Source organism: Cyprinodon variegatus, unplaced genomic scaffold, assembly GCF_000732505.1.
Source record: "Cyprinodon variegatus isolate N-32 unplaced genomic scaffold, C_variegatus-1.0 Scaffold277, whole genome shotgun sequence".
NCBI lineage: Eukaryota > Metazoa > Chordata > Actinopteri > Cyprinodontiformes > Cyprinodontidae > Cyprinodon > Cyprinodon variegatus.
The window spans coordinates 955,358-976,575 of NW_015150730.1; the positions used below are offsets into that span (position 1 = coordinate 955,358).

At 35.1% G+C, this 21,218-nt stretch overlaps 2 protein-coding genes across 2 annotated transcripts in view; one reads left to right on the forward strand and one right to left on the reverse strand.

Annotated features, from left to right (window-relative positions):
- Positions 1-6,240, forward strand: part of ripk1 (receptor interacting serine/threonine kinase 1) — a 14,034-nt gene extending 7,794 nt beyond the window's left edge. Inside the window, exons 8-11 of the mRNA XM_015383196.1 lie at positions 1,461-1,545; positions 1,664-2,257; positions 2,334-2,483; positions 5,417-6,240. Coding sequence (XP_015238682.1) covers positions 1,461-1,545; positions 1,664-2,257; positions 2,334-2,483; positions 5,417-5,706 — 1,119 coding nt within the window. The 3' untranslated portion in view covers positions 5,707-6,240. The remainder of the gene's footprint in view (positions 1-1,460; positions 1,546-1,663; positions 2,258-2,333; positions 2,484-5,416) is intronic.
- Positions 6,241-8,063: 1,823 nt separating this feature from the next.
- LOC107090025 (opsin-5-like) lies at positions 8,064-16,187 on the reverse strand. Its single transcript, XM_015383157.1, has 5 exons — positions 16,100-16,187; positions 15,010-15,172; positions 14,077-14,204; positions 9,745-10,079; positions 8,064-8,693 (listed from the first exon to the last, which is right to left on the reverse strand). The coding sequence occupies exons 1-5, from the start codon at positions 16,185-16,187 to the stop codon at positions 8,064-8,066; spliced, it is 1,344 nt and encodes a 447-aa protein (XP_015238643.1).
- Positions 16,188-21,218: the final 5,031 nt, after the last annotated feature.

The window sequence follows — 21,218 nt, forward strand, 5'->3', positions numbered from 1 at the left end:
ATCAGCTTGACAGAATATATATTTATGATATCTGAAATACATATACATATATTTTTGAGTTCTATAGTTCATTTCTACACATTCAGAATGTTTATTCTAGAACTGAACAGTGTCATTTTGTTTAAAATGGTCCTTTTGACAAGGAAACAATGTTTTATTTAGATATCAGGAATACATTTAGTAAAACTGATACATATCAAAATGGCTTGCCATATACTGTTGTGACCACAATAACATTACGGGTTTATTTCTTGAATGGTAGTGGATCAGTGTATCTATTCCGGTGAAATCACCTGGCAGCAGGTAAAGATGAAGTCTAAAAATATTGTTCTAACAGATAGAACCTCATCGTCTCATGGGGCTCTTCAGTTTGATTCTGTTTTCTTTTACACACTTAATACTATGTGGCTGTTTGCAGCCGTGCTTCGGATATTATCATCCAAATAAATGGAATTCAGTCTGAAAATAATTTCAGTAGTTTTTCATGTAGGCCTACAGTAAAAATAAATAAATACAAATAAAATGATCCGCATGCTGCTGATATAAAACAAATTAAAAATAAAATTTATATCCCAGCTGAGTTGTACAATCCTCTCCCAATAAATATTTTATTGTCTGTGAAAAAGTATTGATCCTCATCAAACGGTCATGTTTATTTTGACCCAGTGAATTTTTATTTTTATTTTTTATGCACAAAACTACGGCAAAAAATGTGAGTAACCGAAATTGCTGATATTCAGCCAGCTTGCCAGCTGATCATGTGGCAAAATTTTAAAATCTGATTGGTTGAAGAAAATATTCCTCACTAATATTGTTAAAGTAACATTGGCAGCACTATTTATTTAGAAAGCCCTAGGGAGAATTTGATTGACACAGCAACTCAGAGAGGCTTAAATCTGATTGGACAAAAAATAGAGCAACCACATAAATGTAGTCCAATAAGCGCAGCCAAGAGAAACAATTCAAAATCAAGAGAATGAATAGTTTGGATTAAATTAACACAGCTGCATGAAAGAAAACTAAAGTTTAGGTTTTGAATGTAGGTCAGCTGAGAAGGCTTTGAAGGCCCTGAACGCTCATCACTGGTACTGTTCATGGCTAGACGCCATTGTGGGCCTAACGTTTTATTTCAGATATTTCTAAAGAACCCTTTATTTTCTCCTTGGTCTTTCAGGTTATGTTTTTGACTCATCAGTTCAAAATTTAGCAATCATTACCTATCACCCCTAACCATGGCTGGTTTAGGGCTTATTTATTAATGCTCAGCTGCTACTCACTGGATTATTGAGACATTCAGAAAGCTGTCTGTTAACAAAAGCAGTCGGTGTGTTTTTCATTTGTTTCTTTAACTTTGTGGTGAAACCTGGTGTGATTTTTTTTTGTTGCTCTATAACCAAGAAAATCATTGATTTCATCAATTAATATTTTACTTGCTGATTTTTATTTTTTATTTTATACAGGAAAAGTATGAAGGTCCAGATGAACTCGTAGAGAGGATAAAATTATTAATGATGACCAATGAAGGTTTACTAACAACCGATCAGGGTGAGTAATATTGGAGGATAAAATGTTCTATATTTCTAAACTGTATGAGGTTCACTTCACACGCTGTCAAAAATTCTCAAAAATGTATTTTATTGATTTATTTATCTGAATCTTTTAGATGGCCCTGCTCCTTTGAGCTCACACAGAGATTTATCAATGCCGGTGGAAGCCAGCGTTGAGGACCTACATCACATTCATGATCAACTATCTGGACATTCTGTTGAGGCAGATGCAAAAGTACTAAGGAGCACCTCAGAGCTAGAGGAGAAACTAGATCGGGAGTTTCAATACCACAAGCATGGCAGCTATGCTTGCAACAACCAACCGGAGTCTGCGCAGTACATTCCCAAAATCTCATCAAATCCTTTCTTACAAAGCACTGCTGACCTGGTTGATAATGGGCTGAGACATCCAGCTCAAGAGAAATCCTCTGTTCATTCATGGACGAAACCAGAGTCGGTGCAGACAGGGGCTTATACTCTGCCTACATCTGAGCCCTACGAGTCCATGAACTCCAGCTCATTTCATCCATCACTGTTGCACACGTCTCTCAGCACACCTTCTCTGGGTCAGTTAAACCAGCAACATCCACACTCCCACCTGGACCGCCAGCAGTCCTGGCCAACGTATCCACTGCCCGACACCTTGGGCCCCAACCTGACTGCTGGCCATCTTTTGACCACTTCAAAGAGCGGATCGCTGCAGGACTCAGGTACTCATAGACCCAAGTCTCCTTTTAGTAGTTTCCTCTCTCACGCTTTAATTATTGATTATCTGGTTTGTTCCAGGATCTCTCTACATTCAGAATGCCAGTGCGATCCAGATTGGAAACAACAACACAATGAGCATCAGAGGTTATGACCCGCCTATTGGTTCAGTATCTATGCCTGCTGATGGTAACAATACCTTATCAGTCCAAGAGGGCATTTTAAAACATGGTAAATCATCAAATTCATTAGATATAATGAGTTTATTCATTTTTTTTTGTTTTATCCACAATATATACCCATAGTATATATTGAGCTCTAGGAATGTGTTCAAACCTGGCCTTGGGCTCATTGACCACAATCGATTGGCAGTGTGGGTAAAGTGTCATGCCCAACGACACAATGACATTGAAAGTCAGAGCTGGGGTTTGAGCCGACGACCCTTCGGTTGCAGGGCAAGCTCCTGCATCCGTTAACACTGTTGCTTTATACAACAGTAAACACTTGAAATGATCCAAAATCATCACAAAGGCAGTGGTTTTTAGCGTATACACACATTCCCTAACTTTGCAAGACTTATAAACTCTGTTTATCTCCATTTTGGAAAACTGGAGCATCTCTACAGTTCAGTATAGCTTAGCGCAGGCTGTGTTGCTGGATGAAAGGCCTAGCTGGGAGGTCTTTCGTCTTTGTTGTTTTGTTAATTCAAGTTTGGAACTTTGAGCTACTCCTGTTGAGATAATGTTACAGACAATGTTCAGCAGTCTGGCTGTAAATGTGGCTTTAAGGCTACTTTACTTGATCATGGGTTGAGGAATAAAGTCTATTTAACCATGTTGTCTTTGTTCTCCCCGATGTGATTCTGTCCTTCGGAATCCCACGGGCAAAGATGACGGGAAATCTGTGAGCAGAGCCTTTTATCCCCACACGGTGGGGGCAGCATCACATGTCGCTGGGATTAGTTTCTGGGAAGGTTTTGGTGAGGGATGGTATAGTAGTAAATCTGCATTTTTTAGCAGTAAACAGAAATAGACATTGGTCCTCAGTGTCCAAAATTAATATTCAATATTAGGGCTTATAGCATAACAGTGGTAAAGATAATTCTGTTACTAATGTAGACTTTTGACTATTTCATTGGAAATTGGAGCATAAGTCTCACCAGCTGTGCAGCTCAGAGAAGATTGTTGACTATGGACTTATGAAGCTAGTTTACCTCCTGCACATTGCTTCCTTTGCCCTAAAACATCTTTGTGGGTACAAAAGAGCAACCAGTTTAGGACCTCTTACCATAGTTATGGTTTGTTAAGCTTAGTGAATCTTATGGTGGTAGAGTGATGGCAGAGATTTCTCCTCTCCACCCTCTGTTGATATTTAGGGTCAATTGTTTTTGAGGGACTTCCTTTTTTGCCACGACCAGACGATGCCTTTTTTCCTCTCTTCGACTGGTTCTTTAGCTACTTTCTAACAAGCTACTCACGTGCACTCCATGTCACCGATCAGGCGAACAGTGGAGGTGCCTGCATCCCACTTCGACAGGACATGTGATTGCTTTCCAGCACTTCTCTCTGCACTCTGTGTTTCATCCCTTTCTTCCACTGCACAGTGAGCTCCATTAGACAAGATCGACTGGCATGGCTGGTAGCGCATCATTAGGTCTGGCCAGAGTAAGGTTCCAATTATCTCCCTGTGGAATTGCAGCTGTTTGCAGAGGTCAACTCTCATGATTCACTCACTACTGTACGACTGCCGTCTTGATGTTCTCTTCAGCTTTTGCAAAATGGACGAAAAGTCATTCAAGAGGGACGATCTGTTGTTACTCACTGTTGCTTCTCACTGTTCTGCACAAGAGAACACCTACCAGCCTAATTGCTAATTTAAAGATGGTAGGATGAGAGAGCTCCTTTTGTTACCGCAGTCTGCAACTCTTTTTTTCTGTTGTAATGTAAAGATCATATTCAGATTTGAAAGATGGTAATGGCTTAGTATTGAGTAGTTTTACAGTGCGATAATGAGTATAATTCAAGAGGATTTAAAATTGATAGGTTAAGAGTTCCAAAATTAAGTTTATAAGCAATGAATACCTTACCCCCAGTAGATAACCCTTTTCTCTTTAATTTGGTATAGATCCACTAAACCTGTTGTATGCTGGTCAACATATCTGACATTAATGCATGAACTTCTCTAGTTAAAATAATTTAAGTTGTTGTTCATTTTTTAACTAAAGTTGCAGCAGTATTTCTTTATATTTCGCTTTCAGTCTCCAGCAGTACGTGTGTCAATGTATATGTAGAGAGATATTTGTATATTTAGAGACATTGCATACATCAGCTGGGTCCAGTATTTGGTTCACTCCATGTGGGCTTTTGTTTAAGAACAATCACAGTAGAGGTACTGGTTCAACATCACATGAGATGAGTTATTAAAGTTTTTCATAGTCTTTAAAGGCCAAGATATTAGTTTACAGACAAAGTTCTTGACCACTGTCATTACAACTGCTGAGAAAGATTGTGTTTTTGACAATGCCATTTGCCCTTTATTCCAGAACAATGCGTCTTATTTTTTTAGAACTCTTTGCCTGAGTTAGTTCAAGTCAAAATATCCGATGTTTCATTGACCGTATCATAGCTCTCTTACTGTAAGCTGCAGTATTTCTTCCTTTGATGTAGAGCTTGCCGCTGTCCAGGCACTGCATGGAACCCAAATCATTAAAATCAGTGCAAATTACCCACAGTGCAGTGTGGGTGCGGTTAGATCAATATCAAATAGTTTGACTAGTTCAATCAACTGGCACCTTGACAGCTTGAATTCAGGGCTTCTCAATTATTGCAACACCATATAGTATTAGTACAGTGAACGCTCTTTAAAAAATATTTACATTTCTAGATTTTACATTTTTGGTTATAAGACTTCTGTTTTTAAATGCTTAAACTTTAAGAGTTAATTTTATTTCTGTTTACAATAGTAGATTTTGATCTACATATATTTTAGACTTATAACTTCAAAGCTTTATTTATACGGTATTTACTGGTTTGCCAAAAAAATGAACGTTTTAACGTGACTGTTAGAACTGTTGGTGCAGGAATTCACTGCGGCTTAATAGCTCCAACAAATTGCACTTAAAGCAAACTTTTCATTTTTCAATTCCTGTCTTCTGTTTCATTCAGCGGACTATGTGGTCAAAGAGGTACAACTGGATGTGCTAAGGGAGAACATCGGGATGAAATGGAAACGCTGTGCGAGAGGCCTGGGTCTGACAGAGGTGGAAATAGAAACCATAGAACACGACTACTACAGAGACGGCTTGCCAGAGATGGTGCACCAGATGCTGGAGCATTGGAAAATGAAAGAGGGATCCATGAGCTGCACCCTTGGGAGGCTTTTTCAAGCGCTTCAAGGAAACATAAAATTAGATGTCATCCGAAAAATATTGGACTTGTGTGACTCTTCTCAGTAGTTCCCACTTAAAAGTGGTCATATTATCAAAACTACAATTAAAGTTAATTTTTTAAGGCAAGCTGACTTTTGGGTTCATGGGATGTAATTATGTGATACTGGCTATGTTAACTGTAAAGGTAAGTCATTGAGTCACTGAGTTACATAATGATATCATAATTTCTAGTGATTATTAAGGTAAGTTTTAGTGAGCCCCCCTTTTAGAGTTGCTTTAAAAAAAAAAAATACTAGCGCTAAAAGCCATTTTAAAACTTCTTGGACTAGTTCTGATAAGACAATGACCAAAAAAAAAAAAAAATAAAAAAACATTAACATGTTATTTTCTTTGTAGTTCACTTTACAGATGTTGTCTTGGCCAAACTTGTGATAGGGTAATAGGAGCTTTGTGCGTAGTGTTGGTGCAGGGGGGTTGTTATTACTTTTTGGAACAATAAAAACAAGTTTCTATGTTTATCCAATGTTTATTCCAGTCAAGTACAAACAAATGATGCAGGTTTCAAATTAACTCAGTGAGCATTTACAGTACACAATGACACAAAAACCTTACAACAGTATAAAAACCCTGCAGTGCAATATTCCTGTAATAAATGAATGCCGTTAAAACACAAGCTAAAACTTTCTTCCAATGAATTTAAACCTTGTTGCACATTTTGTTTTACAAGAATTTAATTTTCCCTGAATGACTGAAAAGCAAAAGTAATCATTCATATTTTCTCATCTCATAGTTTTAAGGGTCTTTGCAGGACTTACTATAATGATGTTGCATTATTTTGATTTTAATGAGCTGTTTTATTTATCGTTACAATGGACTACTTTTCATCATTTTCTAAAAGCTTTATTTCTTGAAATGGATTAAAATGTATTTTCTTTTAACGGACTTTGATTGAAGTATGTTCTATGTATGTTATGTTTATTTGAAGTAGAACATTATTTCTTCTGGAATGATGTTACAATAAATACTGTCCATTTATTTTATTCTGCTAAACATATATTTTTTTTCTCTATATTATTTCTTGTTTACTGGGTTTTAGAAATGAAGGCACATTTCAAAGGCTCGGGGTTCTAAAACTTCGCAATTAGAAACCTGAACTAGAAATGGAGTAAAAATGGGATTTCCATTGTTAAGACTATCCACAACACCTGTTATTGTTACACAAATGCAACGTCCTGTATAGTTTTTAAATGAGGATGCACCACCCTCTTTACAACTGCAGATGGCTCTCTGCACATAAAATAAAAGAAAACCTTCAAAGAAATAAAGTTGTTCTTGCTCGTGGTACTTCAATCTCTATAATGTGGCAATCACAAATGTGACGCTATAGAATAGTGGGGAAGTATTTTCTGTTTTATTGAATATAAGTACAAAATATTAGATTGGAAGTGGTTTTAAGTTGTTATACCTTAGTGCTGCTAAAATGATTAAAACAGGCCTAAATATTTAAACAAGAAAAATCAAATGTTTGAACTTTAAAGCCTATTTTTAAATTCTCTTATAGAAACCTACTTTTTTTTTATATCAGGTGGTACTAAATTTGATAGAAATGTCACCTAGTGATAAAATTCATGACCAAACCTTTTCACCTAAAACCATCTAGCCTGAATAAAACAACACTAAGTAACAAGTCTAAAACCACTTTCAAAGATAAGGACTCAGAAATGGATCAAGAGGTACACATTATTCAATATGGTTTTTTTCCCTTCCAGTTTCTGTTCATAGCAAAACAACTATTAGCTAAACGACTGCACAGATATAGAACACGGCTGATGTAAAAAAAAAAAACATACAGGAGTATTGCATAAATTCCTGAATCTTGTTTAAAAAACATTGCAGGCTGCAGGGAGGACTGAATTATGAAGAATAGGTTTTCTCTGAGTTCCCTGGTTTCCTCTTACAGTTAAAAAGCAAGTTGTTGGTGTTATTGTAAAACCTACCATAATTATTAGTGTCTTTGTACATGGTAGTTTGTTCTGAACCTTTGAGACAATGGCAACCTTTCCAAGGTGTATCCCACCACCTAGAACTGGGCACTAGCAGGGCTCAAATTAAACTAAGCATGATAGTATAACTGAGTAGAGTTTGGTTTTCTGATGACTAGTTTCCTCCAACATTAAAAAAAAAAAAAAACCTAAATTTCCCTTAAATGTCCCATATTACTTGTTTATCCATTTCTGTGTTGAGCCTAATATGGAATAACAACTTGTAACGAGTGAGCCCTCTCACATTGACTGGTGGATGGATGGATGGATGGATGGATGGATGGATGGATGGATGGATGGATGGATGGATGGATGGATGGATGGATGGATGGATGGATGGATGTTACTAGATATGGTAATATGTCACATATAAAAATAGTGTCAGGGCCAAGCCTCTTTCATGTACCTTGGAGCCATCTCAAAGCTGATATTGAAATAGTTTGTATCTGAAGTCCTTACGGTGGCTATTAGGGACTTCTTAGAAGGCTCATTCTCACACATCTGACCGATTGTTTGTAACACTGGAGTTTCTCTTTCGATTGATGAGTCTGAATTGGTGGGTAGATTAGTGTTTCCACACACCTGAGGATAGTTTTTGCAGCATTCGTAACTGTCCGTACATCTCTGGCACCTGAGATCCTTTAGGTTTACTAGAGGTGGCTGAGTAGAGGAGATAGATAAGGGGAACTGGTTGGTTTGTCTGTGGGCTATGTGACGTCTGAGCATGATGTTTGGTTTTGGGCAACACTTTGTTTGGCCCTTGAAGATGAGGCATCCTTTCAGACATCTTTGAAATAATGTACCCAGGTCCCTGTACATGATTCTGCGGAAATTAGGTCTCAGAATAAGGTAGATGATTGGGTTGTAGATGGTTGATGACTTGGCAAACATAGCAGGCATTGCAAACGCAAGAGGAGGGATGTCTTCTATTTCTCCAAAGGCAGCCCACATGGAAACGACAGCATAGGGACTCCACGCCGCAAAGAAGCCAATGCAGACAGCAACACTTAGCTTGAAAAAAAAACAAAAACACAAAGCAAAGTATTTAATGAAAATTTTTAAATTACGGGAATAGTTAACTCAAACGTGGTTAATCTTGATTACTTCTCAAGAGCTGGAATGAAGTGAGTTGATATTTCACAATTTAAACTATAATATTTGGCAGCAGGGGTACACTGGTATGACAGGCATCCCATATAATCAGGGTTCATCTGGTCTCCATTATGAGCTTTCCTGCTGTCCAAAGTGTAACATTATAGAGTATTTGAAACACTCTTTGAATGTTGACTAGAAACTTGTTTTGGCTTAACCTTTGTGATGAAATAAAGCGTGGTAATGTGGATTAGTTCTATATGTTCAAACTGAAGTACAGTGGAGGATCTGTCATGCTATGGTTCAGCTTCTTAGTATAAAGGCCTTTAAGACCTTGTTGGAATGTTTTACAACTATCCTATTTCAAGTTGTGGCCGGTAATGTGTTGCATTTAGATATTTTAGCATGACTACAATTTTAACAATCATAATAAAAAAGACATGTATCAACCATTTTTCCGTAAAAAGGGGATTAGTCAAAGATCTGTGCTCCAGCTTTGTGAAATGTTCAAGAAAAATGCTTGAAAAGGTGAGGTTTAGAATAATAAGGGGTCATATTTAAGATTCTCTTTTCTTTGATTTCTTTTATTTTTAAGTTTTAGTGTGAAAAATTACAATAAAAATGTGAATTTTTAAATCTGCATTTTTACATGCATTTTTACTGTGAATGCCTATAATTACTATAGAGGTTATTTCAAGCTAGGAAGATTTAATAAACTGCTAAAATTATGCTTAAATATGTTTTTTTCCCTCATTTGAAACTCAGGAAATCCCAGTAAAAGTGGTTCAATTATATTTCCTTTGTTAATTTTCTTTTTGAATAAGCTTTATTATCTATAATTATAATTATCTATATTATCTATAATAAGCTTTTTGTGTTTCCAGCACGGTGGGACATGAGAAAAATAGTAAATCAGTCTCAATGTAATTCAAGATTTCCTTCATTGATAATTTCATAGCTTTTCTCCTACCTTAATTATAATTGTCTGGATGCTGCTCATGTTTGTCTGTCTTGATGCATGCTTCTCCATGGTCTTCCTGGATGTTTGCACGGTGACCAGGATGCCTGTGTATGATGCAACAATTACACAGCATGGAAGGATGTAGCAGAAAACAAAGAGTGCTACGGTGTACGAGCGGGCTATGCTAAGCTTATTGGACAAGCGCCAGTCAATGCAGCAGGCGGTGCCGTAGGGTTCTGGTCCGTACTCTCCCCAGTGGACCAGTGGGGAGCAGGCAAACAGCAGTGCATAAACCCAAGCACAGGCGATGAGCAGTTGGCCATGAAGAGGCTTAAACCTGTTTCCTATCAAAACAGACATAAACTGTAATTAATTATGTATATTATTAATAATCATTAATAATATACATATTGTAATATTATGAATGTTTAGGAAATTTTTCACTTCAAATTAATAGAATATATTGGATGGTAGATGACCCCAGTCACACCTCTTTGTGTTTCTGGAGGGTCTAATACTTTGCCTTTAATATAATAGACTAATAACCTAGTAACTTCAGAATGTCAGAGTTTGACTGCATTCCATCTAAGCCTCATATGTCAAGTATTAAAATAACAGCTGCGAAGGTCTCAAGAAACAAAAAAGCTAATATTAGGGCAACTTTACATTAATCAGATAGCTCCTCAAGTAAAACAACCTTATTTATACGGTATAGGTCTGAGGTAAACCAAAACTCTGCTGAAAGCTGGATCATCCAATATTCAGAAAGGAAAAAAAGAGAACTGTATAGCACTGTCATGGGTCAAAAAATGTCCACCAGCTGAACAATTTCTTCATTCAGATATAGTAAAGGGAATTTTTCTTTCTTAACAAAGATCTGCGTCACTGCACATGTATGCCAAGGTTGTGTGACTAATGGAATCTCAATAGTCCAATGTTGCAGACCAGAAGAACAGTTAGGAGCTATGTTATGTTATTGGTGTTATTCGCCAGCACTAGGAGGACTAAACATGTTGCGTGTCGGTATTTCATGCAACATTTCTAATCCTGATTTAACTATGAGCAGTTATAATGAGATAGGGCAAAGGCAAACAGTTTTTTTTTATTATTATCTACTAATGAGAACACATCTTTAAAGTCTGTCATCTGTTTATCCTTACAGTTAACCCATAAATAAATAAATAAAAAACTTCCTCCTTAAAATACAAAGATCTGTGTGAAAGTGGAATGTCAGTAGTGTACTCACAATCCTAAAACCTTTTCCTATAATACAAATTTTTAGGCTTCATTTTTGAATGTAGCAGTTCTCTGCAGCAACTGCTTTATGTATTTTGAATATCTCTTCTGGTTTTGCACAGAGGATGAGCCTCTGCTCACCTTCCTTTGTCTTCTAAAGAAAAGCACCTCAATATCATCTACTGTCCTTGAAAATATGGTGAATGGAAAATTTGTAGTTGTAATGTAACAAAATGTGGGGGGAAATAACATACATAAGAGGTCAAACGTTACTTTTACAATACACTGGAAGTAATGCTATAATGTTAATAACAGCAGTTAATCTTTTCTTAGTATTTGTGAATATTGAGACTCTTTTAGACCCATAGGTTTCAATGTGTGTACTAATCAATAAGATGTAAAAAATGCTATTACTACCAGATTCTCAAAATAATTGCCTACACAGTAGTTTGTATCTTGTTCGCTTTCTCGCAATAACATGTTTTAATAAAAAAAAGACCCGTTTATATGTCACCTATTGTGTAGCAACTTTAAACCAGTAGGTAGGATCATTAAAGCCACAAATCACTTACTGAGTTCATCAGCAGAAAGGAGAGCAGACCTCGGTTAAAATCTTTTTCATAACTTCAGTCTAGACTGTTACACTGGCTATATGTGTGCACACTATATATTAAAATATTCATTGTAGGATCCTTAAAGCTTTGTTCATGGTCTTTTTTTATAAAACTAAAGTATTAATACACTGTGTAAATGAACTGACTTTATTTCTCCAATGCGTAACCATGAATAGGTGTTCTAACACAAAGGAATTTCAATTAAAAACACCAGGCAATTTGTGGCAAGATGGATATTAGTTTTATGCAACTAAATTTGGACTATATATTTTCATGTATATAAAGACCAGAATCAGTCTTTTTTTTTAGTTTGATAGAAGGCAAACAAATTATCAGATCTGTTGGAATAATAGAGGTATTTATATGGATTGATAATTGCAAAACTGTATGAGCACTGGTACAGCAGTGCAAGGCTAATTATTTTCATCATTTGAAACAAAGGTTAATCAAATGGTTTTTCAAATGAGTTACAAATATATTACACAATACTCTGCAAAAAGGATGGTATTAGAAAATAAATAATAATAAATGTAATTTTCTATAATGTCCTGGTGTGTTAAAAAAAAATCTACAATTTTTCAAGTGGTTTTGTTTGTATCTTTGAAGTCATAAAACCTTGGTGCTTAAAACTAAGTGCTAGTATTTGAAAATTTGCTTCACTTAAACATTTATTTTGTTTTTATTTTTGTCATAACTCTCTATTATAGTTAGTTTATAATAGCTAAAAATAACCATACTAATGCAACAATAGTAATGCATAATGATGTTTTGTTGATTCAATTCATTTTATGTATATAGCGAGAATTCACAACATGTCATTTTAAGGCACTTTACAGAAAAAATCTATCCAGATCATATAGTCAGAGGGGTTAAAAGTTTTCTGTGTATGGAAAACCATCAGATTGTATAGAATAATTAACTTTGCATCATTTGACAATGCAGCAATCCCTTACACCAAGCATGCATGAAGCAACAGTGGAGAGGAAAAACTCCACGGGCAGTTGTGCCGATGACATTCTTTAATTTAACACCAATACAAAGCAGGAATTGTATAAGTCAACGGATTAAGCACATATATATTCAAAAGCAATGCTCTGGAAGCTTGAACAGCTGAAAAACCCAGTCATCATCATGGGTCTGGAAATGTTGGTGAGCCCTGAAAATCCATTCCTTCCTAATTCTACAATTTCAAAAGTCCTCCAGCAAAGTAGCATTCATTGTGCACCATTATGCACATCGAACAACAGTATTAAAATGTTTACAGCAATTAGTGAATGCCTCACAATTTGTGGAATTTATGTTCAATAGTACAACTCATGTGAAGGTGAGAAAACTTCTAATTGTCCTCACTTTGATTGAGGACTTGAGCTGCTTATAGGACTTTGTATTTGATACAGTATATAGTTATGGTTCACCAGTGAGAGTATGGATTACACCTTAATATTTGATGCCTATAAATGTATTGCTAAGATTAACATTTTATGTAAAGTAATACTTAACATCTGAGAGGACCTAATCTGACTTTGAATCTTCACCTCTATGTCTATGTCCACTTTTTCAGTTTCCTTTCAAAAGATGTGTACTCATAGATCGGAGTTGGCGTGAGGACCCATACATTTCCATGCCTAATTTGCTTTGGATATATGAGAACCTTAGTGTGGAAAGCGGTATATGCACATTTCAGACCTAGTTTTTGTTGTTGTTGTTTTCTTTGCCATCCAGACGACATTAGGAGAAAGGAAAAAACATGGTAAGCGTTTCTTCAAATCATTTTTAAACACTTTTTGTTTTTTGTCTGCATGCTATTTATTCCTTGGTGCTCTATTTTCTGCGGTTGCTGCATTTCTCCTTTGCAGTGTTTTTTTTCTTTGCATGTGCATTTTGTTTTTGTGTGTGTTAAACTAATTCTAGTTTGCTAGTCACATCTTTGTTTTTCCAGGACTCTTTGAATTTACTGTGTGAATTCATGCATTTGCACAGCAGTCTTCCTACTTCGTTTTAAAATAGTTATTGTTTTGTTTTTTTTCTTAAACCTGTTTTGTTCAGGATGTTCAAAATACATAATCATAATCATTTTTTCACCCTTTAAACTTAACTCAAACTGCTTTTTATTTTAATTTACAGAGGACATGTCTTATGATAAATTTAGTTTATGATTTGAAACATCATGTGTGAGGAAAAAAAGAAGGAATCTGTTCTTCCATTTTCCCAAAGCTGCAGGTACACGTAGATGTTTTTTGTGAGGTTAAACAAATAACACTTTCTTCAGGCCTGATTAAAGAACCGTCACACACCATTAACCAGCATCACAGGTAACATTTATCGACTGCAGCCACTTCACTTGACAGTCAAAAAGAAAGGCTAATGTGTTCCACTAAGGGATTATTTTTCTATTTCCATCGACAAATCAACTACTGGCCTCTTCTCTTATAGAAAAGTGATGGTGGCTAATCATACTAGGTTGCAAAGATGGTTTCCTTGAAAAACTTACCATAGAGGGGATAGCAAACTTTCACAAAGCAGACAATGCTTAGTAGGGTTAGAGTGGTCAGACTGCAGAGGCCAAAGAGCATGCCACAGAATGCATATAAGGAACACAATGTTTTCCCAAACAGCCACCTGCATGAAGAAGTATGTGAGAAAGAAAATAGTGCAAATTAGAGACTATAAAGAGTTAATCGAGGGAGCAGGTTGGGAAACACAAAATAATAGGTTGAACAGGTCGCCCCATAAATTTGAACCTGCTGGCAATAATAAAGTTGATCAATCATGCATTAAACAGCCATGATATGTTTAGAGAATCTCTTAGAAAGCTCTGAAGCTTTTTTAGTTTAGTTTTCAAAATTATTGTAATGCTATATCATATCCTCTTACACCCTAAGGGGGTATAAATAAATTTCTGCCTGACAAAAACACACAAAAGTAAATAACTTATAGCCTCAAAGCTATTAAATTTAAGAAGAAACTTTTGGTACGTCTGTAAAGGTAAGATGTCATAGAATGGTTTTCTGGTGTCAGCACCATTGTAGCTTTGACCCTGCCTGAAATATTAGGGACAAAATACAAAATATTTTGCATTTTTTGAACCTCGCCAAAATTTTCTTTGAAATAAACATTGCAAAACACTACCAAAATATTATTTATAGCACAAAAAAGTAGTACAGACTTTCAAATCTAAATGTTGTGTAAAAATATACCAAATTTGGACTCAATCAGATGAATCATATTTATTTTAGAATGGTATTAGTGAGAAATTTATTAGGCGGAGAGGCCATTTTGGCACATTTATCCATAAATGTCACCAAACTGTGCCAAATGTGTTTTTTACATCAATACTGGGGGTTTGGTAAAATTACGAGGTCACGTAGCAGCTGGACCTGCCGGTGGGTCCGTAGGGTTCAAGGGGTTAAGGTAAGCACACTACCTGTGGTAGAAACTTGAGGTTATGGCCATGGGATAAAGTGACATGGTGAGACCCAGGTCACTAACAGCGAGATTGACGATGAAATACTCTGCAGGTTTCAGAAGGTGTTTTTTCTTGTAGGAGATATACAGCAATGTAGTATTTCCAAATAGTGAACATATCCCTGCAAAACAGTGAAAAAAAAAAAAAAAATTCATACCTTTCAAGGAAAACTGCCAGTCTGGCTCAGTCTAAAGGTAGCAAAACTGGGACAGCAAAACTATCAGCGGACCATAAAAAATACATATATATATTAGTTTTGAAGCATCTTTTTTGTCTTTTATGAATACCCTATGCCTATAAATCAAAGAATTAATTTTATAGCCACTTCTTTTAACTTTTGAAGGCATAGAAATGACAGAATTACAAAGTTAGATTCAAATAATTGGAAAAGGTTGCACTGAGTAAAAAGACTAGTTAAGGGATCACAGTGCGATTACATGATACATCACAACTATGGGATTTTGTCTATTCTACTTAGAACAAGACATTTAAGAAAACTTACTCTAGGGTAACAGCAGGGGGTATTAAACCTCAGTAATGGGTACGCTACATCAACGATCAGCTATGCAAACTGCATAGAAATAAAGCCAAGATCAAAACCTGTGATGAAACTTAACCTTGGGAGATTTTTTCTTTTTTTTTGTAATTGTGATGTAAAGAATTTGTAATCAGGTTTTTTTTTTATTGGTGTCTGATAATATTACATGCAATCCTGCCTTATTAAGGATATAGAGACTAAACAGAAGCAAGAATCAAACAAAAATAAAAGGGACAAATAAATACATTTATATTACAGCTAATACAAATTGAATATTAAGTAGATATCAAATGGTGTATTAAAATAAGTGTTGAATCCATAATACTTAACAGCCAAACTGAACTATCAAGGCTTCATGTTGGGCTGTATTTTTTTCATGCTGTGATTCATTCTTGCTTGAGCAGAGCTCGCTGAAAACTAATCTAAAACATTATTAACTCAGCTGTTGGTCTGTTCAAGGATCATTTAAAAACAGTCAAAATTAGCTTTAAAATTCGAGACTTAACTCACCAAAAACAGAGTAGACCACGGCCACAGTTATATCCAGAGGCACAGGTATGCTGGAGTGGAATGCCATGCCTTCAGCCAAAATCCCCATCTAAAAGTAGTAGATTTTGGTTTTGTTAAGGCAACATATTTCAGATATTGTGCCTTTTATTTATTTTTTTTTATATCACTTATTATATGAGTTCTTTAAGGCAAGTAGAAATGAAAAAAATTAAGAATATAAATACAAAGGTAAATTGCAGTTTTCTATTGTATATGTTTAGTGTCTACCAAATGCCTGTTTTCCAGTTTTTTTTATTTCGAAAGGCATAGATCAAGGTCAAGGCTTCATCATGCTTTGTATTTTGGCAGGAGCTCTAGACCTTTTTTTGATTCATTCCTGCGCAAAACATTTTTTGCTTTTTTTTTTTTTCCTTAGCAATGTGAATACACTTCCAGAACTTGTGAGTGAGACATAACTGTGTACTTTGAGTACTTTCTTATCCACAATAAAGAGAATCATCATTGACTTAAATCACCAGGTTTACTGTGGAGTATTTTAGTAGTATAAAGTTTGATTCAACCCAAAAAATATGTGTAAAAACGCATTCAAAATGTTTTTGAAATATACTTACCTGAAGTGATCTTGATTTAGTATATGACGTTATATCTATTAAATATATTTACAACAGTTCTGCTAAATTGTATTCACTTAAAACAGTTTGCATGCAGGAGACTGTTTTTATACATTTATATTTTCAGAATGCAGTTCAAAGCTTCATGCAATAAAGCAAACACCTGTTTCCTACACAATGAAAATAAATAAAAAATCGCTTAACCTATAGCTTTTATAGTAATAATTTACGTAGGAGTACTGTAAATTGCTCAGGGAAAAAATGTTAATTAAGGTAATGAACTTCTGCTAATTACAGTATTCTTATGTTATTTTTTGGTGCATTTGCACATCAGCCTAAGCAATAATTGAAGCAGAAAAATGTATCATTGACATCCTATTTAATTCTAATTTAAAAAAGAGCAATTACTGTGCTCCCTATAGAACAGCATCCAAAGGGTTCAGAATAGTGCTATTCAACTCACCAGTAATATAGTGGAAGATAAACTGATTTTTACATAGTCCAACTTTCTTTAAAAAGTCTGGATTGTGTTAGATTAAGAAACTAGAAATACACTTTTTCATGCTGCCTGTGGAAAAACAAACGCTGTTCATACATATTTATGTATTTCAATTTTACACTACTTAAATAGGAATATTTATGCATTGTCTGAAGAATAAATAAAACTTACCTGTAATAAATATTTTCCGACAGGTCACATAAATAGTTTAAGATCTGTTTGGGTTTTTTAAATCCTCTAACAAAGAAGAAGTGTCCACTTTAAAACAAGCAGCAGCAGCAGCAGCAGAGCTCACTCTCAATATTACCGCTAGAGAAACGATGATCTAGATTCCCTAAAAACAGCGATCTGCTCTTAGCAATTAATGACGTCAATACCTGCTGAAGCGCACGTGGGCATGTCCGTGTCCGCAGGGGGTACAGAAGCCGACTGCGCATCGCTCCATTAAGCGCCACACCAGCCTCAGCTACATTTATTTGGATGAAAAAGTGACAAGCGCACCCTGATCGATTGGATGTGGGCGTGTGTGTTAAGTCATTGTGACTTGGGCAGGTGTTAACTACTGCTGCAGGAGATTTCCTGACCACCGTTTAACTCAGCCTTATGTATTTTCTGGGAAACTTTTTATATCTCAAAATTATTTAATCCACCTTTCTTGTCAAAACAAAACAAACTGCTAAAGGTGAATCTTCAATAATTGCTATACTTCTATGTATGCATTGCATAACTTATAAATAGAAAACAGGGAAAAAAATGACAATATCTCCATCTTTATGTTAATAATGAGAGGATCAGAAGATGTGATAATGTAAAGTTGCTGTATGGTAATGAATGAGCTTGGATTTTATAGTGAGAACTTTTCACACTTAATTAGTTTAATAGGAGTTTATCTTCTCTAAAATGGAAAGTATTCATGGATCAGTGCTTCTATGTTATTATTATTTTCTTATTTATTTGATCTTCGTTTTCTGTTGTTTCTGCCACTGTCTGTTTTAACCTTTACTCGGCCAGAGGGCTACAGAGGCGTAGCCAGAAAAGTTTTATAAGTGTGGCCAGGCAATAACCACTGAACACTGAGGGGTGGCCGAAAATGGATAGTTACCAGAACCTCACGGTCAAGCCAAAGGTAAGACTAACTATACTTTCCTACAGCCTTTGCTAACAAATAGATGCATATATGTAAGCATCTGTGCTTTCTAAATAAAAGGTAAAGTGGATAAAATACTTTCATAAGTGAGTTCTGGGGTGAACGTCTTTTCCATTCTCATTACTTACCTACTTTTGTCGATAATCATTCTGCATAAAATTAATATTTACAAGTACAAATATCTACATAAATTGATTATTTAATACGCTTTTATTAAAATTTTTATTTATCTGAAGACTCCTAGATGACTTGCAGAGACACATCATTTTCTCTTTACCATATATAACACAAAATCTAGTTCTGAAAAGAGCATGAATTCTGTACTTATCATCTTTAATGTTACTATATTGATGTGTATAATTAACCAGTGTTTTTGTTGTCGGGAAATTATGAATACATGAAAAAAATAGAAACTAACACATGAAAAATTCAAATGAGTATTGCACTTCAGAGTATTACTCCTGCCACCATCTGTATTAGAGGGGGAAAAAATTGTAGGGGTGGCCACATGGGTGGCCAATAATTGGCTAAGGGTGGCTACCAAGATCCTGGAGGGCTACATTAAATCCATATTTGCTCAATTGTAAACTTTTGTTAGGGAGCCCTCCTTCAAGCGTGAGAGATTCTGTAGAGCTGCTACAGTGTTTGCAATGCAATGCTGTGAACCAGACTTCAGAGCAAAATTTTACCGTAGTCCCTCCCCTGTCCTTTACAGTTACAATATTGGAGGCTGATCCTACTATGTTCGATTACAAATATGCATATTGATCTGAAGGGAGCTGTTAATCAACGTGCCTATGCTCAGTATTGATGATCTGTCACCAAGCAGCTGCTCCACTCTATGGAGTGTGGCTTTAAGCTCCTTCAAATTAATCTCTCAGTCTTCCTTCTTTGAAGAAATATATATATATATATATATAGAATACCTGACATAATTGAATAAATAAAAATTGTTAAAAATTCTACATTTTGTTTAAGCAATAAACATTTTGCTGTAAGCTCTTGTTAATCAAATAAACAAGGTTTATAAAAATTTTCCTTTTTTATTTTTTTTTAAAAGGAAGTTGAAAGATGAGAATACAAAGTATAGGTTTGATTGTTAAAACAAATATCTTTGCTAAAAGAGAGAGTTAAGCTATTGGAATATGTATAAAAGATATTATAAACCTTAATCTGAATTTCTTTTAATTTTGATAAGCAAAGGTTTTTTTTTTTAACTCAGAGAAACAGAAATAAAAATGGTTTCTTCTTAGTCTAATGGTAAGATCCTTAAAACACATTTATTCATTTTATGAGAGCTTTCCATACATTTGATGAACATTGACTAAATGAAATGTTCTTCTTTTCACACTCTTGGTTGTTTTTCTGTTGTCTTAACAGCCCTGTATGCTGCTTATGGGGAAACGAATTTCATTTTTCCAGTCAAAATGATAAAGAAAAAAAAAATGTTTTTGATGAGTTGAACCCATTAGAGAATTGTTTACTATAAATAATTTTCTGTAGAGAAAAAGGTGTTAACCTGTGTAGTTTAAAATATGACACACAGCCTTATTCTGGACATTTCTTGAAGCCTTATCTTTTGTCTTTTTATATGTAATAATATTTTGAATATTGTAAACATAAAATAGTATGTATGTTTTACTTTAATTTTATATTTTACACATATTGTTTAGAAAATAGTTAATAAAAGGTACATTTGTTTGATACTATAACTTTTTAATAGCAGGCCTTTAACAACCTTGAGCTGAATGTTTAGGTTCAGCACAGAAAGTACAGAAGTGAAGAGTAAAGCTGTTATTGGATTTATTACCATTTTTACTGGCAACACCTTATATTTTCCTAGTTTATTGAACAACACTTGTTTTGTCCACACATATAACTGAAGTGAGTGCAGCAGCATGATGGTCTAAATAATATTTTAAAGTCCTTAGCTAGGTATAGAAATTAATGGGTTGATTTTAATTCAACAAGGAGCCATGTATTCTTTAATCTTGAAAAACATCCATCTAAGCTTTCCTTTCCTCCCCTGCAGATTTTCTCTGTGTGAACCTCTCCAGGTTGAAATGGCAACAAATATATAGGTCCCTAAAACCTCTGTACTGCACATATAAACTTCCCACAATTCACAGCAGTTATATACTTTAAAGCTAGCAATTGCATCTGGAATTTACATTAACATTCTTCAAGCCTACTTATCTGATGTTTTTTCTCTTTTCAAAGTACCTTTCAGATGTATTGGTTAACAACTGCAGCAACAATGTGGCTCTTTTAATTGGATCTCAAAATGAAAGGTCCCCCGTATGAAAATTTCTATTATCAATCAAACAGGGACAAATACGCGTGTGGGGGCAACTTCAAAATTAATTTTGTGTTCCAAAAAAAAGCAGAGTAGAACTGAACGACACTATATTTAAAATAGTAACGTTCTGTGAAAATATTAAGGGTGGAACTGATTGGGGACAAATTTGTAATGGAAGCTACATTTAAAGGGCGATCCTTTCGTCAACAACCCATTATCCACAGAGGGAATTGAGAAATGAATGTACATGATAGGATGCACCACAGTGGACATCAAAGTGGTCTGTTGAGATTACAAAGTGAGCATTCTGGAGGATTGTATATGCTTGGAAAAAAGCCAAAGGCTATATATATGAGGGGATTTGCTGTTAATTCTTATACTTTGCTATTTAAAAATAAACATAACATCGAAATATATTTTGTAAAATCTAATTTGAACTCTTAAAGCAAAGCAGAGTTACATTTAAATGACTGGTCTCTTATCTGTAAGATTCCTAGATCACTTGTAAAGCTAGCATGTTTATAAGATCAACTAAAGTGTTCAGTCATTATAAATGTGCATTT

Bases quoted from the DNA above. Each gene is read 5' to 3' on its own strand.
- LOC107090025 (XM_015383157.1), bottom strand. From the start codon at position 16,187: ATGGGGATTTTGGCTGAAGGCATGGCATTCCACTCCAGCATACCTGTG. The intron at 14,205-15,009 runs GTAGTGTGCTTA...TTCTTCATGCAG, and splicing joins ACCTCAAGTTTCTACCACAG to GTGGCTGTTTGGGAAAACAT. The intron at 10,080-14,076 runs GTAAGTTTTTCA...CTGTTTTGATAG, and splicing joins AGTTTGCTATCCCCTCTATG to GAAACAGGTTTAAGCCTCTT.